Source organism: Strix uralensis, chromosome 3 (genome assembly GCF_047716275.1).
Source record: "Strix uralensis isolate ZFMK-TIS-50842 chromosome 3, bStrUra1, whole genome shotgun sequence".
Taxonomy (NCBI): Eukaryota; Metazoa; Chordata; class Aves; order Strigiformes; family Strigidae; genus Strix; species Strix uralensis.
The window spans coordinates 394,460-411,502 of record NC_133974.1 but is presented as its reverse complement, the minus strand read 5'-3'; the positions used below and the strand labels follow the sequence as shown (position 1 = coordinate 411,502).

The window sequence follows — 17,043 nt, the reverse complement described above, 5'->3', positions numbered from 1 at the left end:
ATTTTGCGGTTTTTTGGCGGGTGCGGGGGGCGGCGGGAGGGGGAATGAGTGTGTCACCGGGAACGGGCGGGGGCTGCGGAAAGCTCCGCCCCCTCCGCCGGGAATGGGCGGGGCGCTGGGGAGGGGGCGTGGTTATGCAGATCGTAGGGAGGGGGGCGCGGCCACGCGGGTCGCGCCGCTACCGGCAGAGACGCGCCGAAACGGTGTGGCGGGGATTTGTGGGCGTGTCCATGCAAATGAGGTACCGCGAGGCACGACGGGAGCGGCCCCCGCCACCACAGAACGGCGGTCCCGGGCGGGGCGGGCGCTGCGTGGGGCCGCGCGGGGCAGAGGCGGGTCGGGGGTGTCGGGTGGGGGCGGGTGGGGTGCGGGCGTTCGGTGTCGGGGGTGTGCGTGTGTTGTGTGTGTGTGTGTCGGGGTGTGGGGGCGCGTGTGGCGGTGTGGGTCATACTTACCTGGCAGGGGAGACACCATGATCAGGCAGGTGGTTTTCCCAGGGCGAGGCTCATCCCCTGCACTCCGGGTGTGCTGACCCCTGCGATTTCCCCAAATGCGGGAAACTCGACTGCATAATTTGTGGTAGTGGGGGACTGCGTTCGCGCTCTCCCCTGGTCTTCCGGTTCCAAAGACAGAGTCTAAGCGAGGTTTGAGTGCTCGCAGTTGAGGTCGTCGGGGGCTGCCGGTCTCTCCCCACAGCCCGTCCCTCGGTCGGGCCCGTCCCGGGGCGGCGGCAGAGCTGGGTGCGGAGCCGCGGGCGCTCCCCGAGGGGCACCGGGACGGGGCCGGCACCCGCCACCCCTCGGTTACCGGGTGGAGCCCGCGGGCCCCGGCGCCCCCCCCGAGGGGGGTTTGTCGCTGCGGGGCCCGGGGGGTTCGGTGTTTGCGCGTGCGGGGGACATGGGAGGGAACAGAGCGGGCGGGGCCAGAACCCCGCGGGAGCGGGAAACGGTAGAACTGAACTGTGCGTCATCCGCCCACTGAGCGAGCGAGCTCTGTCTTTGGAACCGGAAGACCAGGGGAGAGCGCGAACGCAGTCCCCCACTACCACAAATTATGCAGTCGAGTTTCCCGCATTTGGGGAAATCGCAGGGGTCAGCACACCCGGAGTGCAGGGGATGAGCCTCGCCCTGGGAAAACCACCTGCCTGATCATGGTGTCTCCCCTGCCAGGTAAGTATGACCCACACCGCCACACGCGCCCCCACACCCCGACACACACACACACAACACACGCACACCCCCGACACCGAACGCCCGCACCCCACCCGCCCCCACCCGACACCCCCGACCCGCCTCTGCCCCGCGCGGCCCCACGCAGCGCCCGCCCCGCCCGGGACCGCCGTTCTGTGGTGGCGGGGGCCGCTCCCGTCGTGCCTCGCGGTACCTTATTTGCATGGACACGCCCACAAATCCCCGCCACACCGTTTCGGCGCGTCTCTGCCGGTAGCGGCGCGACCCGCGTGGCCGCGCCCCCCTCCCTACGATCTGCATAACCACGCCTCCCCCGCCGAAACGTCGCTTGGCGGCGCCTTGCAGGACACACTCATTTGCATGGCCCCGCCCTGCAGGCCCCGCCCATTCCCCCTCCTGGGCGGGGGCGCGCTCGCGGGCGGTGGCTCAGGCCGCGCCGGGGCGGGGCCACGGTGGGGGCGGAGCCTATTAAGGGGCGTGTCCTCAATGGGGCGGGGCGCATTGTCCCCGCCTCTTTCCGCGGGGCGGGCCGGAGACGTGGCACCAGCGGTGCGCGGCACGCGCCCGCGGCCGCAGCCAATCAGCGTGCGCGTCGTGCGCATGCGCCCCGCCCCTCGGCGCCGCCGCCGCCGTCTCCTCCCCCTGCCCCGCGCTCCCCGGCGATGGCGGCGGCGGGACCGGGACCGGGACCGGCCTCGGCCGGCGGCCGCTGGGAGGTGGTGCGGAAGGGCCGGCGGCCTGCGGGGGGTTCCGGCAGCCGCCGCGCTCTGGGCGAGGCCAACGCCGGGCGGGCGCTGCCTTTGGCCGGTGAGTGCGGCGGGGTCGCGGCCGTGGCGGGGGGCGGCGGGTCGTTGCGGCTCCGGGGAGGGTCCGCTCGGGGCCGGGGGGTCTCGCGCGAGGCTGTGGGGGGCCCTCACGCCGAGTGGGTCGCCCCGAGCGGCCCCGCTGAGCCCTGGGAGGCCGTGGGCGAGCGGCCGGGGGCTCCCGCCGGCTGCGGGGCACAACCAGGCTCCCCAGGGCGGGTGTCGGGCCCCGGGGCCGCCCCGCTGCCCCACAGGCCCCCACAGCCCCCTCCTCCCGCCCTCCAGCTCCCATCGCCACCTCCGACACCATCTTCGAGCTGGGCTTCGAGAAGGCGCTGAAGAAGCAGAACAAGGAGCAGGTCCCTCCCGCCTCGGCGCCTGAGCAGCCGCCCCGGCGGCAGCAGCACGCCGGGAAGAGCACCAAGAAGGCGTTGGCCAACGACGCCGGCGTCAAACCGGGCAAATGCCGCTCGCTGGAGGAAGCCCTGAGAGCCGTGAGTGTGCCTGGCTGGGCTGTGGGCTACTGGTCCCCAGCCCGACCCGTTCCCGAGGGTTGCGGCTGAACCGAAGCTCCGGTCCCCGTTATCCCCCGGGGCTGGCCGGCGTTCCGCCATCCCGCGCCCTCTGCCACTGCGGGAGCTAGAGCGCTCGGGGCGTCGTCAAACCCGGTCGAAGGGAGCGGCGTGATGAGCACGGTGCCGCGTTTCGGTTCATCGTGGCTTGGGAGGAGGACGCCAGCTCCCGCGCCCCAACCCCTCCATGCTGGGACACACCCCCCCCCCCGGGCTCGTCAACGTGTCCCCGCCTTCGTCTCCCTGCGCTGTGGAAGGGAACAGATGGTGCTGGGCGCTTTGGCGAGCGCTGGGCTGGCCCGGGAGCGTCTCGTGCTCGGAGAAGTTGTGCTTTTGCTGTAGGCAGGAGGCAGGGTGGCGGGAGGTGGCTGGGAGGGGAGCGCTGGGTTCTTTCTTCACCCACTCCCTGTCTGGGAGAAATCCTCAGAAAGTGTCACCGGTGAAGCCTCCTCCCTGTCTTACCGGCCTTTTGGCCGTTTCTGCAGCTCCCTGCCTTTCGGCTGAATCTGTAGAACTCGTTTGTCTTCTTCCCGCCTGTTTTCCTGGTGTCTGAGCACCAGCAGGTTTCAGAGGGAGCCCCGAATCGTCTCTCGGTTGAGGGAGAGTGTCCCTGGGCAAGCGGTGGCCTGGCAGGGCTCACACCCCCAACCCCATCCAGCCCCTCGCTTCCACCCGAGCCGCTGCCCCGAGCACCCTCCACTCTCCCCCACCGCAGGGGTAGGGGGTTTCCTCCGCTCCGCCGGGCGCGGGCGCTTCTCCGCACCCAGATTTGCCCACAGGGACAGCCGGGAGCAGAAGGAACGTGGCGCTTCTGCGGGTGTCGGGGCAGATGTTCCTGTGGGAGAGCGGCCGGGGGCTCCGCGCAGCTCAGCAGCGACAAACTCCGTCGTGCGGCGGCGGCGTTTCGGTTTTCGAGGTAGCAGCAGCTGTTTTTTCCTCTCGTTCCTCTTTTCATAACGGTTGCTGAAATAAAGACGCAACAAAAGGCACCCAACTCGGATTTAATAACGTGCTGGGGCTGAAATCCGCTGCGCAGGGAGACGTTACCCTCTGCAGAACTTCAGCCCCCGCCTGAGCCGCGCTGCGTCTCCTCAACTCGCTGAAGTGGGGACAGGGTGCGAGCTCGCAGATAATCTGAGCTTAAAAGCAGACGGTTTGGTGACAGAGAGCGCGGGAGGAGGAGGCGAGGGGATGTGAGCTGCTGCCTGTCCTCGTGGTTTGCGGGTCGCTCATCGGGCGGCTCTGGACAATGGTGGAGGGTGCGGAGTTGCCCGTCAGTGCTGGCACAAACCAGCGGCGGTTGGGATAACGCTGGGCTCATCCTCGCTGAGCTGCGGCCTCGAGCTCTCTCCCGCCCAGAGCCAGCTCCGGTGATCCTCGGGGAGCTCCTCAACAGTTGGCGTGGAGCCGGCTGGTCCCAGGCCGTGCTTGCCGCAGGAGCGCAGGGCGGCAGAGCCTGATGTGCCGGTGGGGAGGTGGAGCGAGGCTCCGAGGAGGGGGACGAGCTGGTTCTGGTGGCTGTGCCGGCACAGCCCGTCCTGGCGTCTCTCTGGGCCTTTCTGCAGCCTCTCCGGCAGTTCCCCGTGTGGGTTTTGTTATTCCCCACTTTGCTAATCTGAAGAAAATGGCTTTCTCGTAGAAAACTAAATGCTGTTTCCAGGTTTGTGTTAGTGGGTGGAGGCCTGAGGCAGGGGGTCTCCGTGCGGGGAATGGGGGGAGCATTTCCCTCCTCCCTTAGGAGCTGAAGTTACCCGTCGTCTTCCCACCCTCTTCGACCAGTTCTGCGCATCCCCGGTTGAATTTTTCTGTCTGTCGCTTCCAGCTCGACTTGGCGGATCTGCAGAAGGAGCTGGATAAAAGCCAGAGCGTGTTCCCCGAGAACCCCTCGGTCTGGGTGAAGGACCTGGCCGGGTACCTCAACTACAAGCTGCAGGCGCCCAGGAGTGACCCCCTGCTCAGCCAGCACCCCCACGGTCAGTGCTCCTGAACCTGCCGCTTTCTGCTTCGCCACGGGGTGCGGAGCCCTGGGGCTGGCGGGTTCTCGGCCTCCGGGACGGCTCAGCGCGGTCCTTAAAATCCCGCGGGGCTGAGCAGGGGGGTGATGGAGCCTCTGACCGCTCCTCTCCCGTTCCCCCCCAGACAATCTCACAGAACCGTTTCGTTGGAAAAGGGCTGTGAGATGATCGAGTCCCACCGCCTTGGTCCCGGCGGGGAGGTTGGAAGGAGCCCGGGGCTGTGTTCTTGGCCGGGTTTATCTCGCCCAGGTTTCTCAGAGCACAGGTTGAAGGCCACCTCGCTAAAGAGGCTGTTTGGGAAGCGTCGGAGCGGACAGGACCAAAACAGCCACAGATGTCAAAGGAAAAAATTTCCTGAGACAAATGGGGTCGAGCCTGTCCCACAGCCCGGGCTTGTTCCCTGCACGCTGAGACGTTTGGGCTTGGCTTTGATTTCTCCCTCCACTCCAAATGTGGGTTTTTCTGTGCCAAAACCATCTCAGGAAACTTGGTAACAGAAAAGGCACAAGAGCGTGTTCTTCGTTCAGCAGATAAAACAGGGATTATTGGCTTGGTTCTGTGATACCACAGAATCATCTCGGTTGGAAGGGACCTTGAAGCTCCTCCAGCCCCACCATGAACCTCACCCTGACCGTTCCCAACTCCACCAGATCCCTCAGCGCTGGGTCAACCCGACTCTTCATCCCCTCCAGGGATGGGGACTCCCCCCCTGCCCTGGGCAGCCCATTCCAACGCCCAACAACCCCTTCTGCAAAGAAATACTTCCTAATATTTAGTCTACAAAGACAGTAAAATTGTGCGTACATCGGCAAATAGAGACTCCCCTTAGTCACCCCTTTCCGTAAGGGCCCATGAGCTGCGCCTGCTCCCCCTGAATTCAGGAATCTGTCGCGGGTGTCCCCGCTCTAAAGGGGCCGTTCTGCCTGGGTGTCCCTTTTACGCACGATCCCTTGGTCTGCCCTTACTCCAAGCGCTGGTGGCGGGAGGTGAAAGAGCAGAATATCTTCTCAAAACTTGCGTCTGTCCCGTGGCATCAATGTTTACCGAAGCGCAGCCCTTTGTGGCTGAACTGGGTGCATCCAGAGCAGAAAAAGGGACAAAAACCAGGCGCTGCTCCGCGACCACCCCGCACCTGGCTCCTCGCCGCTGAAAGTCTCGCCAAGAGCCGCTCGCTAAACTCTCCCTCCTCTGCTGTTGGCTCCAGACTATCCGTACTGCCTCGTGAGCAAGGAGCTGAGGAGCATCATCCGATCCCTGCTGGGAAGGTCGGCCAGCGTGCTGGAGCTCTTCTTCGACCACTGCATTTACACCATGCTGCAGGAGCTGGACAAAACCCCAGGTGAGATGCGGCCAGCGCCATGGCTCTTCTCCACGGTGGTTTGGCACCGAGGTTCTTCGGCCACGGGATCGCTGCTGGGGGTGGGAACCTCCTCCTGCGCCTCCTGTGCACGGGGAGGGGCTGCCCCTGCCCGGGCAGGGACCCCAAGCGCTGCAGGGTCGGGGCCTTTTGGGCTGGAGGAGCAGAACAGGCATTGCAGGGGGGGAGAGATGAGCCCGGCACGGCACTGTTGTCCCAAAAATCAGAGTTCTGTCCCTTTTCCTTTTCCTCAGTACGCAGCGTTAACATATATCCTGCTAATCCACTTTTTTTTTTAAAAGCGTGAGGATCCCTATGCATAAAGGCCTCAACATAAGGCACTTCATCCCGTTTTTCCAAGCATCGGCTGTAACACGGTGTTAAATTGCAAAGACCCATTTTCCTGCCACCGTTCACCTTTGTTTAGTCATTCGGCCACCGTTGATTGCAATATTTTTTTCTTCCATTTTATCCTCAGTCGTTGGATTTCACCTGAACCATTTCCAATTTTTCAAAAAACAACCCGAAGGGCTACAGGGAGGAGTCGTGGATTGGCTCGGTCCCGTTCCACCCAAACGGGCTCTGACCCCGCGGTTGGTGATTCCCTGGCGCGTGCTCGGCTCTGACCCCCTGCTTAATTAAGGCCGAGCATCTACATGTCACTTTATAATCTTCTGCGGAAGCAATTAAACTAAATTTAATACTCACCAATCCAGGAATTTTGCCCGTTTTTCTCCCCTGCACAAATATCTCCGTTCAGGCCTTGCACCTTTGAGTCACTCATCGTCCCGACCTCAGAAAGAGGCCGGCGGAGTCCCCGGGGCTCCGTCAGGGATGGCAGGATGATGGGGATGAGTCCTTACACCAAAACCACCATCCCCAAAATCCGGGTTCTTTTACCCAATGTGCAACGAGCCCAAAACCACAGAGAGTCGCGATTGTTGTTTCACCGGAGTCTGCACAGAGGCGGGCGCTGGGTGGGGGTTCCCAGAGCCACCACGCCCCGGGTTACGCCCGCTGAGCGTTTGTACATCCTGAGCGCCGTTTTTCCCTGCTTTTTACAGATAAGTTTGGCCACCCTCATGCTTGTTGCTCCCTTGCAGGGTCTTGCCTCCATTTAACATCACAATATTCTGGTTTTGAACCACGTGTGTTCCATGAGGAAGGGGCTTTTTTTGGCAGGGGCCTTTTTGCTACTCGAGGGCGGGTTTTCTGGTGTTAACGAGGAAAAGCTCACCCCTAATTCAATTAATTCTCTCCTTGGTTCAGTTAACAGCTTTCGTTCCGCTGCGCCTCTCCCAGCTCAATGGTTTTGTGGTGTCACCCCTCGCGCTCAGCTGGGGATTTCCTCGTTTCAGTCACAGCGTTGCTGCTCCAGGGTCGCTCTATCAGCTTTGCCTCTTCCTTCCCCAATTCCTGGTGTTTTTTCACAACCCGCCTTCAGTGGTTTTACCAATTCAGGTCTAACACTGCCGGGGGGAGAATCGCCCCGAAAACGGGGCCTTTTGGCCTGATGAAACTTGGCAAAAGCTGGTTTGGGGCTGCGCTGCAGGAGGGGGGTTTCCCTGCGGAGCGAGGGGCCCCGCCGGAGCGGCCGTTCCTGCCCTCAGAGCACGGCCCACGCGGAAGCCGGCAGCCCCACGTGTGGTTGGTTTCCATCGCAAAACCCACCCAATTGGTCAAAACAACGGGAATAGCGTGAAATTTTGAACCTCTTTTTCTCTTGAACGTGAACAAGAGGGAAACGAGCCCTCAGAAGCTCCTGGAGTTGGGGCCGTGCCCGCCGCTGTTTCAGAGGGCAGAGCTGCCCCGGGGGGGCTGTAGGAAGCTGCCGATGGGTTTGTGAGGGTCTGCGGGGTCTGTCCTGCTCCTGCGGGCTGGAGCCTTGCGGGGGGTCCTGGGCAGAGGATGGGTCGGGGAGGGGGCAGGACCCACACTGCTGTGGTGGGGCTCGGAGGGCAGGTCTGTGCGGAGGGGGATGTCACCCCCCGATTTCTGGGGGTACTGCAGTGGGGGGAGGCGTCAGAGCTAAGTCCAAAGTCTTTGTGAGTTTTCACTCAAGCTTTTAGTTCTTGATTCTCATCATTTATTGAAGTTCACTACAATCCCCTGTCTCAGTCGAATTCTTCTCTCCTGGTTCCAATCCTTGTTTCAGTGTCAGGGCCATCTTTCGGGTCATCATCATCATCTTCATCTTCCTTCCACTAGTTTTCATCTCGCACAGTTCTGAGAAAGACTTCAAGATGTTTTGTTAAAAGCTTGGGTAGAGCGAGCGGTTTCTATATACTGAATTCTCTTAATCTGGCAAAACCCCCGTGTTTAGTCAATTAACCATCCTTTGTTAAGCCTGGCTCTACAGGATTAGCTTGCCTGGGATTTAAACCAGCCTTGGGCTGGGACTATCCAAGCAGCAGGCTGAGGACAGAGGTTGTATTTAAAATTCTTCTGCACCTTCCTGTGCTCCGTTTCAGGGGAGTCGTTGCACGGGTACAGGATCTGCATCCAGGCCGTGCTGCTGGACAGGCCCAAAATTGCCACCATGAGCCTGGGCAAGGTGAGCTGGGGGGGGGGGGGGCAGGCGACGCGCCCACGCTGTGCTCCCGCCCCGAGGCTCCCCCACAGAAACCTTGGGGCAGAAGGGAGGGGTTTTGGGGTCCCGCCTCTCTGTAGCGAGCGGGTGACTGTGGTGGCTCTCCAGCACCGCGCGGTGCCGGCGCCTCAGCTTCCCCAGGTTTTGGGGGTGTACCTGCCTGCCACAGGGTCCCTCTGGGGTGGGAGGGGGGGCCGGGCCGGGGGCTGCTCCCAGGCCCGACAGAGCCGCAGCGTTGGGCTGGGACGGGCGGAGGTTTTTCTCCACTTAACGCGTCTCCTCTTCGCCGCAGTACCTGGAGGTGTTGCGGTCCCACCAGAACAGGCCGGCGAAGTGTCTTACCGTCCTCTGGGCGCTGGGACAGGCCGGATTCACCGACCTCCACGAGGGTCTGAAAGGTAAGAGCATCCCCGACGAGGGGGAGGAAAGCCGGGGCAGCCCCTGGTACTGCCGGCGCCTCTCTGCTCCCACCGGTGTTACCGCTCAGGCGCGGGGGCTGCTTCAAAACATGCCATCCCGCTGCTGAAACACCAGAGAGGGCGCACGGGGCCCGTCAGGCGCTCGTCTGGGAGCGAAATCTTTCCATTTCGGTTGGAAAAAACCCATAAGATTGTTGGGTTCAACCGAGCTGGCGTGTCCCCAGTGCCGCGTCGGGGTTTGCCGCCCAGCGTGACACTGCTCGCCGTTCCCCACGGCTTAAATCCCGTCCGTGGTCCTGGCACCCGAGCGATCCTCTGCTGCCCAGCCGCTGCCCGCAGCCCCAGGGAGCTCGTGCCACAGGAAGGAGCCCGTGGGAGCTGGCAGGAGCCCTCCCACCCCCAGATCTCACCGCCACCTCTCTCCCGCAGTCTGGCTCGGCATCATGCTCCCGGTGCTCGGCATCAAGTCTCTCTCCCCGTACGCCGTTGCCTACCTGGACCGTCTGCTGATGTGAGTGACGCCTCCTCGCCTGCGTTTTGTTCACGGAAATCAGGGCGCTGCGGCCGGGTCTGCGCTGTGCTGGTGGAAAAAAAAAACAAATTATCTCTGATCTTGGAGGGCTGCCAGCAGGGTGGGGTGTCCACGCGGCCTTCGTGGTGCCGCTGTGGCTGCCGGTTCCGCCATGGAAACGCTGGGTTTCTGCACGGGTTCCCTTGCCACTGGTGCTGAGCTTTTCCCCACGAGGAGGAGGAGGAGGAGGGTGGTGTTTGCCCAAGGGTCGGGACGGGCGGCTCTGGTGGCCTTCGCGTGGGGAAGTCCCCGGCACTGCCACCCTGGCACAGGGTGAGGGACTGCAGCAGCGCCAGCACCGCTCTTCCCCACAAAGCAGCTTCGTGCCCAGGATGTGATAACCCGATCTGAGCACGCTCGGGGGAGATTATTGTGTTTATCCAGGCCTGGGGCTGGGGGGACTTTTCCACAAACCAAACACCCCAAGAGCAGGTTTTCACGCTCCTTTTAGACACAAAACTCAGAGGTTGGGACTTTTCCAAACGCGCCTGTTAGATCCTGATTGCTTAGTGATTAACACAGAATTAGCACACGGCTTAAATAATGCTTCTGCTGCTCCACATGCTCAGGGGAAGGGACTTAACCTGGGCAGGGGCCTTTTTGCCCCCAGGGGGGTGTTTTTAGTATTAAGGAATCCCAGACATTCTCTTTCATGGTCCAGGATGTTTGTCCAGGGTTTGGAGATCAAAGCTTGTTCTTAATAAACTTCTTATCAATAATCAAGGTTACCTCGGCCACGATTCCAAATCTTGTTCGACCGGGTTTCAAAACCCTCCTGATTGTCCCCGTGTGTGCGGTAACTACGGCTACGGGTGCAATGTGAACCGTGGCCTCTAGCAAATGCGTGTGCTGTGCCACGCGGGGCGGAAGGACGCGGGGAGCCGACGTGGAGATGGGAAAGGTTGGGGGGGGTTCGTGGCGGGTGCGGAGGGGCATCCCCCGCCCTTCCAAAGGCTTCCAGAGGTTTTATTTAAGTGGGGTTTTTTTTCCCCTGCTCTACCGTAACACAAGCGCTGCGTTGGGTTTTACCCCAGGATGGATTGAGCCAAACGCCACAGTTCATCCTCATCTTTCTGAACCTTGATTTAATTAGTTTTCTGTGGATTCTCTTCTCTGACTGCGTTTCATTTACCACCAACCCAGCCCCGCACTGGGCACGGCCGCCGGCACGGCCGCCGCGGCTCATGGCCTTTGTCTCTGCTGCGCAGGATGCACCCCAACCTGACCAAAGGCTTCGGTATGATCGGACCCAAGGATTTCTTTCCCCTCCTGGACTTTGCCTTCATGCCCAACAACTCGCTGCCGCCCAGGTACGCCGGCATCCCCCTGGCACCCCCCCCTCCCAGCGCCGGCTGCGCCGTGGGGCGAATGCCCCGCTGGCCTCGCCAGCCGCTCTCGCAGCCCCATGGCCGTCTGCCCTCAGCCTGCAGGAGCAGCTGCGGCGGCTCTACCCTCGCCTGAAGGTGCTGGCGTTCGGCGCGAAGCCGGAGACGACGCTGCACACCTACTTCCCCTCCTTCCTCTCCCGAGCTACGCCCAGCTGCCCTCCCGGCATGAAAAAAGAGGTGAGCGGGGAGCATGTGGCCGCCGGTGCTGCAGGTCCCGTACTCCCTGCCCCTACCTACCGCCAGCAGGTTTTTGGGGGGTGGGCAGCTGTGTCGGCCCGCAGTGCGGTGTGCGAGGATCAGGAGTGACGCCCTGCTCTGCTTGCTCCCAGCTCCTGACCTCCCTGAGCCAGTGCCTGAGCCTGGACCCGCTCAGCTTCAGCGTCTGGAGGCAGCTCTACACCAAGCACCTCTCGCAGTCCAGGTTGGTTCGTGCCAGCTGCTGTCCCGCCGCTCTGAGCAGGGCCAGCACCAGCCCGCTGCCATTTTGAACTCTTTAAATTGTTTCTTGGAGCTCCCAACCGAGCCCTGTGGTTTCTTTCCCCCTGTAGTTTGCTTCTGAACCATCTGCTGGAGTCCTGGGATGGCAGCGGCAAGAAGGTAGGAGACAGACACGGATTAATGGCTTTAAACTGCAACAGGGGATGTTCAGACTGGACATGAGGAGAAAATGTCTCCCAGAAAGAGTGTTCAGAGAGTGGAATAGGCTGCCCAGGGAGGGGGTGGAGTCCCCATCCCTGGGTGTGTTTAAGGGCCGTTTGGATGAGCTGTTGGGGGATGTGGTGTAGGGGAGAACTTTGCAGAGTCGGGCTGAGGGTTGGACTCGATGATCCCAAGGGTCTTTTCCAACCTGAATGATTCTGGGATTCTGTGATTCTATGAAAGGAGGAGCGACGTGGGTGGGGAAACGACGTCCCGGTGCTGCTGCGCGAGGTCCCTGCGTGGCGGCATCCCCGTGGGACCTGCGGGGGCACGTCCCTGCCCGGCTCGGGAGCTGGCGCTTTGTCCTGGGAACAGGCACCACCATGCTGCCGGCGGGGCTGGCGGGGAGCAGAGCCCCTCAGGACTCGGATATTCAGGGTTCAGCCCCCGTTAGGCCTCGCTTTGCTGGTCCTGTGACAAGCAGGGAGGTCCCAGAGGAGCAGCCCCGCTCTGGGTCTTGGTGCGGGACCCTCGGAGAGTCCCCCCAGCCCCAACCATCCTGCCGCCCTCGGGGTTTTGCCGCGACGTGGCTCTCGCTTTCCCGCAGGCGCTGCAGGAGACGGTTCGCTCGTTCAAAGTGACGAACGAGGAGCTGGTGGCCAGAGGGTCCCACCGCGACCAGGACGTGGCCGCCTGCGACGCCGCCTGCAAGGTGAGCCCCGGGCAGGGACGGGGCGCGTGTGGGGGCCCCGCTGGTGGCCGGCTTTCGGCTCTGCGCTAGCATTGCAGTTGGCTGGATGGTGCTGGCCCTTGTCCACCCTCCCAGCTGCTCGGCTGGTGACACTGGTTCTCGCTGGGAAGCCGGGGGTGGGAGGGTGGAGCGGCCGCGCCGTGACGGGGCCTCGTCCTTCGTCCTCCCGCCCGCGCAGGACCTGCTGCGCAAGATGAAGGGCCGGGGCTTCCCCTGGTCGCGGCTGCTGCTCGTCCTCCTGGTCTTCGCCACCGGCTTCCTCCTGCACGACGTCCGGACGCACGGCTCCTTCCAGGGTAAGCAGCCGGCTTTGCTCAGGGCTCGGATCTGGAGGGGGGTGTCTGGGGGAGGAGAGCTCTGCTGTTCTCCCGAGCAAAGCCCCTCCGCAGCCCGGCCTTCGCCCCGGCTCTGTGCCAGCGGCTGCCCCGGAGCAGCGTGGCCCCGTGGGTCTGTCTTTGGGGGGTACCTGGACTGTTGTCACGGCCCGGACTGCGAGCCCAGGGAGTCCTAAAGGTTCTGTGATCCCCTCGGGTTCAATTAAAATGACACCAAGCAATCGGTTAAAATGTTTTACTTGAGGTAGAAACAACTTAAACTTGGGAGAGGATCGTAAGTGATGTGACATGGTCTCTTGTAAATCTGTAAGAAGGAAAAGAAAAAAGAGAGGAAAGGAAAGAAAAGAGAGGAAAGGAGAGGAAAGAAAAGAAGAGAAAGAGTCAAAGGATCCAGATCACCACCTGTTACAATCTGGACTGGGAGCCCAGGGAGTCCTAAAGGTTCTGTGATCCCCTCGGGTTCAATTAAGGTGAAACGACACCAAATGGCCAGTTAAAATGTTTTACTTGTGGTAGAAACAAGTTAAGCTTGTGAAAGGATAATAAGCGATGTGGTCTTTTATAAATCTGTAAGAAAGGAAAGAAAAGAAAAAGAAAGGAGAGAAAGAGAGTCAAAGAAATCCAGATCCCCACCCCTGGATCCAGTGAGGTCTCAGGTCCGGTGATCCTGGGTGGGGGTGCACACCCAGCAATGTTTTCTGTCACCTTTTAAGTTCATTTTAGTGGCTGATTTGCATATGAGATGAGGAGAGGCAGGTATTTAATTAAATCGTTTGCAGGAGACAAGGAGAAGGTGGAGCAGGGGTTCTGTGCGTGCCTTGAGGGGGGGTGGGGAGCACCAACCCCTCCTCCAGTGGTCACCCCCCGCCCTTTATTTTTTCCTCAGTTCCCGCAGATTTTTGCTGAATTCCTGCTTCTTGAACAATCCTCCGGCTTCTGGGGCAGAACGCCCACCTCTTATCAGCCCTTGTCACCTCTTCAGGAGGTGGAGCCAGTGATTAGTGTCCTTGTGCTCCATGAGAGATTTGGTTTCACCCGGCCTATGTTTCCCCCCTTTGAGGTTTATCGGAGGAGTTTGGCAACACAACCCCCGGGGAGTGGGGGGGTGCAGCCTTCCATTCGCTCCCGCTTCCCTGGGGGACGTTCCTTAGATTAATCACAACGGCCACAGCTTGTCCTTGAGGGTTTCTGTGGACGTTTGAGGCCCTTAGTGCTGCAGACAGACCCCCCCCGCCTGTCCCCTCTCAGGGGGGGGTTTCCCCCAGGGCTGCTCTAACCCAGGTTTTCTCTATGCTCGGGAGCTGCTGCCCCATTTTGTCCCATCTTGGAGACGTTTTTCAGAGCTGTTGCATCCCCGGGGAGAGACTCTGGGGCCGGAACGAGCCGAGGGGTCGCTCAGGGAAGGGCTCTCGTCTCTTCCAGCCTCCTCTTGCGGTCACCTGCTCCGCTCCTCGGGCGTCCTGCCGGCCGTGCAGCACGTCTGCCAGAAGCTCTCCCAGGGCTGCCTCGAGGGCTACAGGTCAGTGCCGGGGGAGTGCGAGGCTCTTCCCGCAGCAGGGCCCCCACTTCGCCGGGGGAGAGTCCCCCGCTCTGCCGGGAAGGACTTTCAGCCCCGTGCTGACTTCTCCTCCTCCCTCTGTTCCCCACAAAGCAGCTTCGTGCCTGGGGTGTGATAACCCGATCTGAGCACGCTGGGGGGAGATTATTGTGTTTATCCAGGCCTGGGGCTGGGGGGACGTTTCCACAAACCAAACACCCCAAGAGCAGGTTTTCACGCTCCTTTTAGACACAAAACTCAGAGGTTGGGACTTTTCCAAACGCGCCTGTTAGATCCTGATTGCTTAGTGATTAACACAGAATTAGCACACGGCTTAAATAATGCTTCTGCTGCTCCACATGCTCAGGGGAAGGGACTTAACCTGGGCAGGGGCCTTTTTGCCCTGGGGGGTGGGTTTTAGTGTTATAATGCTGGTCGCTCACTTGCCGGCCACTCAAAAATTAGTTTCATTGCCAAGTTAATTAATCGAACAGTCCCTTTGCCAGGCTGTCTCATAACTCATCCTCAGCACAACCCCAGACGTTCACGTGACAGTCCAGGACATTCTGCCTATTTTCTATGGTTTGGAGCTCAAAACCTATTCTTTATGAATTTCTTATCACTCCCCATACGTGCGGTGACTAGAGCTCCTACCTAATCACTAGCCACGGCTACGAGCAGGTGTGTCGTATGCTCTGTTGGCTCGGCCCGCGGCACCCGCGTGTCCCCGTGGCGGTGCCGCCGTCCAGCACCGCTCGCTCTTTCCCAGGTGGCTGGAGCGGAGCCTCCCCGCCTGCGGCTCGCGGGCCACGGCCGTGCTGCAGCCGCCACTGGAGCTGCTCTGGGCAAAGAGCAGCGAGGTGGCCCTGTCCCTGTCCCAGCACTGCTCGTCCCTGCTGTCCTGGATCCGCGACGACCTGCCCTGGGCCAGCGAGTGGGTAAGGAGGGGGTTGGGGGGGGGCGAGGGACACCGGTGTGGCCGCGTTGGGGCGGGGAGAGGCCCGGAGGAGGGAGGTGACATCTCACTGTGGGGATCTGGGTGCCGCAGCCGTTCTTCCCCCAGCACCAGGCCTGAACGGGAGAGGGCTCGGAGATAATAACTCACTGGTTTCCTGCAAATCAGCAGTTCGGTGGAAGAGGGGTGACTTCGGCGTCCCGGGGCTGCCGGGTCCCTGCTGGTCGATGGAGACCCCAGAGCGTGGGGGGGGGACGGGGTGTGATGCCCACGGTGCTGGCACCCGAAAAACAAATCCATCACCCGCCGGGCGCCAGGTCACTAAAGACACACGCAGGAGAGACTATTTATAATGATTATTTCGATGATTATTTATTTCAGGGTGGCGCAAGCCTCGGTGCTGGCTGCTCTCCCCCAAATCCAGCACCCCGCTGGGGCTTCTCGCGCTCAATTTACACACAAAACCCGCAGAGTTGGTCATTGCCATGGTTGGTCGGTGATTTACATACAATTATAATACTGCTGACACAGCACTTGGTGCTCAGGGCAAGGGGCTTCACCCGGGCAAGGGGCTTCTTGACCTGCAGGCGGGATTTTTAGTATTAAAATGGGGGTAGTTCAGCGAAGGACACGCGGACCTTGAGTTCGCTTGCCCCGTTGGCAACGTACCCTCGCCGAGGGCTAACGGCTCCGGGCTGTCCTTGCTCTCCTGCTGGGGGATGCCTTTGGCTTTAACCCAGACAAAACCATCTTGCTTGACCTAAGCGTGATATTGTTCTACAAGTTTAACGTTCCACAGCGGGTCAGACTGGTTTGGCAGAGCCTCCTCCACAGCCAACCGGCACACGGGGCTCCTCGGGGGTCCCCAAACTGGCACCCGAAGGGGAGGTGGGTGTAAACCTGCGCCGGCGCTCTCTGTCCCCGCAGCTCCGGTCCCGCTTCCCCGAGTCCCTCCTGCACTTCGCTGAGTGCGTCCGGGAGCTGCTGCTCTTCCTGGTGCGGAGCTGCCTCTTGCCACTGCTGGAGTGGGCGGCCGCGGCGCTGGAGCGGGGCTGGAAGCACTGCCTGGACTCCTGCGGGTGAGCAGCTCCCCCGCGCTCCGCTCCCCCCGCCCCCCCCGCACCCTCCCCATGCCCCGCGCTGCCCCGTGGCTGCAGATTTAGGGGGGTCGGTCCTGCTCTCCCCATCCTGCCCGGGGCAGAGGGGCTGGGACGTGGCACCGTGGCTGCCGTGACCGACCTGCGGTCCCCCTCGTTACCTCAAAACCTGCCGCCGCCCCCAGCTCTGCCCCCGCTGAGGGTTGGGTGTGCTCGCCCCTGTGTCCCCCCCGCGCCGGGGAGCTGAACGTCACCCCCCGACGCAGCCGCGGGGGTACGGTCGGCGCCGGGTCGCTGCCCCTGACCCATCCTCCTCGTTTTTCCCAGCGGAGAAGTGTCGTGGGCCTGCGTGAGGCAACACCTGACGAGCTTTACCTATTCCTCCTGGATTTACCTGCAAAACACAACCCTGGCCGTCACAAACTGGGCCCTGGCTATGATTTCTGGACACTGATCCGCTTTCCGGAGGAGCGGGGACGCCCTCGGGCCCTCTCCCGCCCTTCCAGCCCCCACGGAGCATCTCCGCGGGACGCAGACACCGGGGAGCTGCACCCGGGGACTTTTGGGGCTCAAATCGGGGATTCCGGGGGAGGTTTTTGTCTTTCCTGGGAAACACACATCCAGGTTTTCCACACCCTGTGAACTGGCTTTGGCTCTCCCTGTCCCTTCCCGGGGTCTGAACCGGGTGAGTGATCCCCGTACCCTTGTGCTTTGCCTCCATCACAGGATCGGGGGGTTCTGGGGGGGCTTCCACCACCCCCCCATCCTTCCTGTTGGGTTCCTGCCTCAATGAACTGGACTCATTTATATTTTTTTTTTGCCCC

General features: G+C 61.7%; 1 protein-coding gene and 2 non-coding genes across 5 annotated transcripts; 2 read left to right on the top strand and 1 right to left on the bottom strand.

Annotated features, from left to right (window-relative positions):
- The first annotated feature begins 447 nt into the window (after positions 1-447).
- On the top strand, positions 448-611 carry LOC141941947 (U1 spliceosomal RNA). Its single transcript, XR_012628483.1, has one exon. It is a non-coding gene; the product is annotated as a U1 spliceosomal RNA (small nuclear RNA).
- A 402-nt stretch (positions 612-1,013) lies between these two features.
- On the bottom strand, positions 1,014-1,177 carry LOC141941945 (U1 spliceosomal RNA). The gene has a single exon (XR_012628482.1). It is a non-coding gene; the product is annotated as a U1 spliceosomal RNA (small nuclear RNA).
- Positions 1,178-1,784: 607 nt separating this feature from the next.
- Positions 1,785-17,028, top strand: TMEM214 (transmembrane protein 214). 3 transcript variants are annotated; one of them, XM_074861171.1, is made up of 18 exons: positions 1,790-1,997; positions 2,279-2,487; positions 3,345-3,481; positions 4,388-4,538; positions 5,785-5,919; positions 8,409-8,491; positions 8,820-8,925; positions 9,376-9,457; positions 10,726-10,827; positions 10,941-11,082; positions 11,235-11,326; positions 11,454-11,502; positions 12,152-12,256; positions 12,474-12,591; positions 14,053-14,149; positions 14,937-15,105; positions 16,050-16,201; positions 16,547-17,028. In XM_074861171.1, exons 2-18 carry the CDS (start codon positions 2,457-2,459, stop codon positions 16,671-16,673), a joined length of 1,878 nt encoding a protein of 625 aa, XP_074717272.1. In that variant the 5' UTR covers positions 1,790-1,997; positions 2,279-2,456; the 3' UTR covers positions 16,674-17,028. The 3 variants fall into 3 exon arrangements, with proteins under 3 accessions (XP_074717273.1, XP_074717272.1, XP_074717271.1); XM_074861170.1 differs by having other exon boundaries at positions 3,345-3,484; XM_074861172.1 differs by lacking the exon at positions 3,345-3,481 and having other exon boundaries at positions 1,785-1,997.
- The last annotated feature ends 15 nt before the right edge of the window (positions 17,029-17,043 follow it).

Bases quoted from the DNA above. Each gene is read 5' to 3' on its own strand.
- TMEM214 (XM_074861172.1), top strand. From the start codon at position 1,853: ATGGCGGCGGCGGGACCGGGACCGGGACCGGCCTCGGCCGGCGGCCGC. The intron at 8,492-8,819 runs GTGAGCTGGGGG...TCTTCGCCGCAG, and splicing joins CCACCATGAGCCTGGGCAAG to TACCTGGAGGTGTTGCGGTC. The intron at 15,106-16,049 runs GTAAGGAGGGGG...CTGTCCCCGCAG, and splicing joins TGCCCTGGGCCAGCGAGTGG to CTCCGGTCCCGCTTCCCCGA.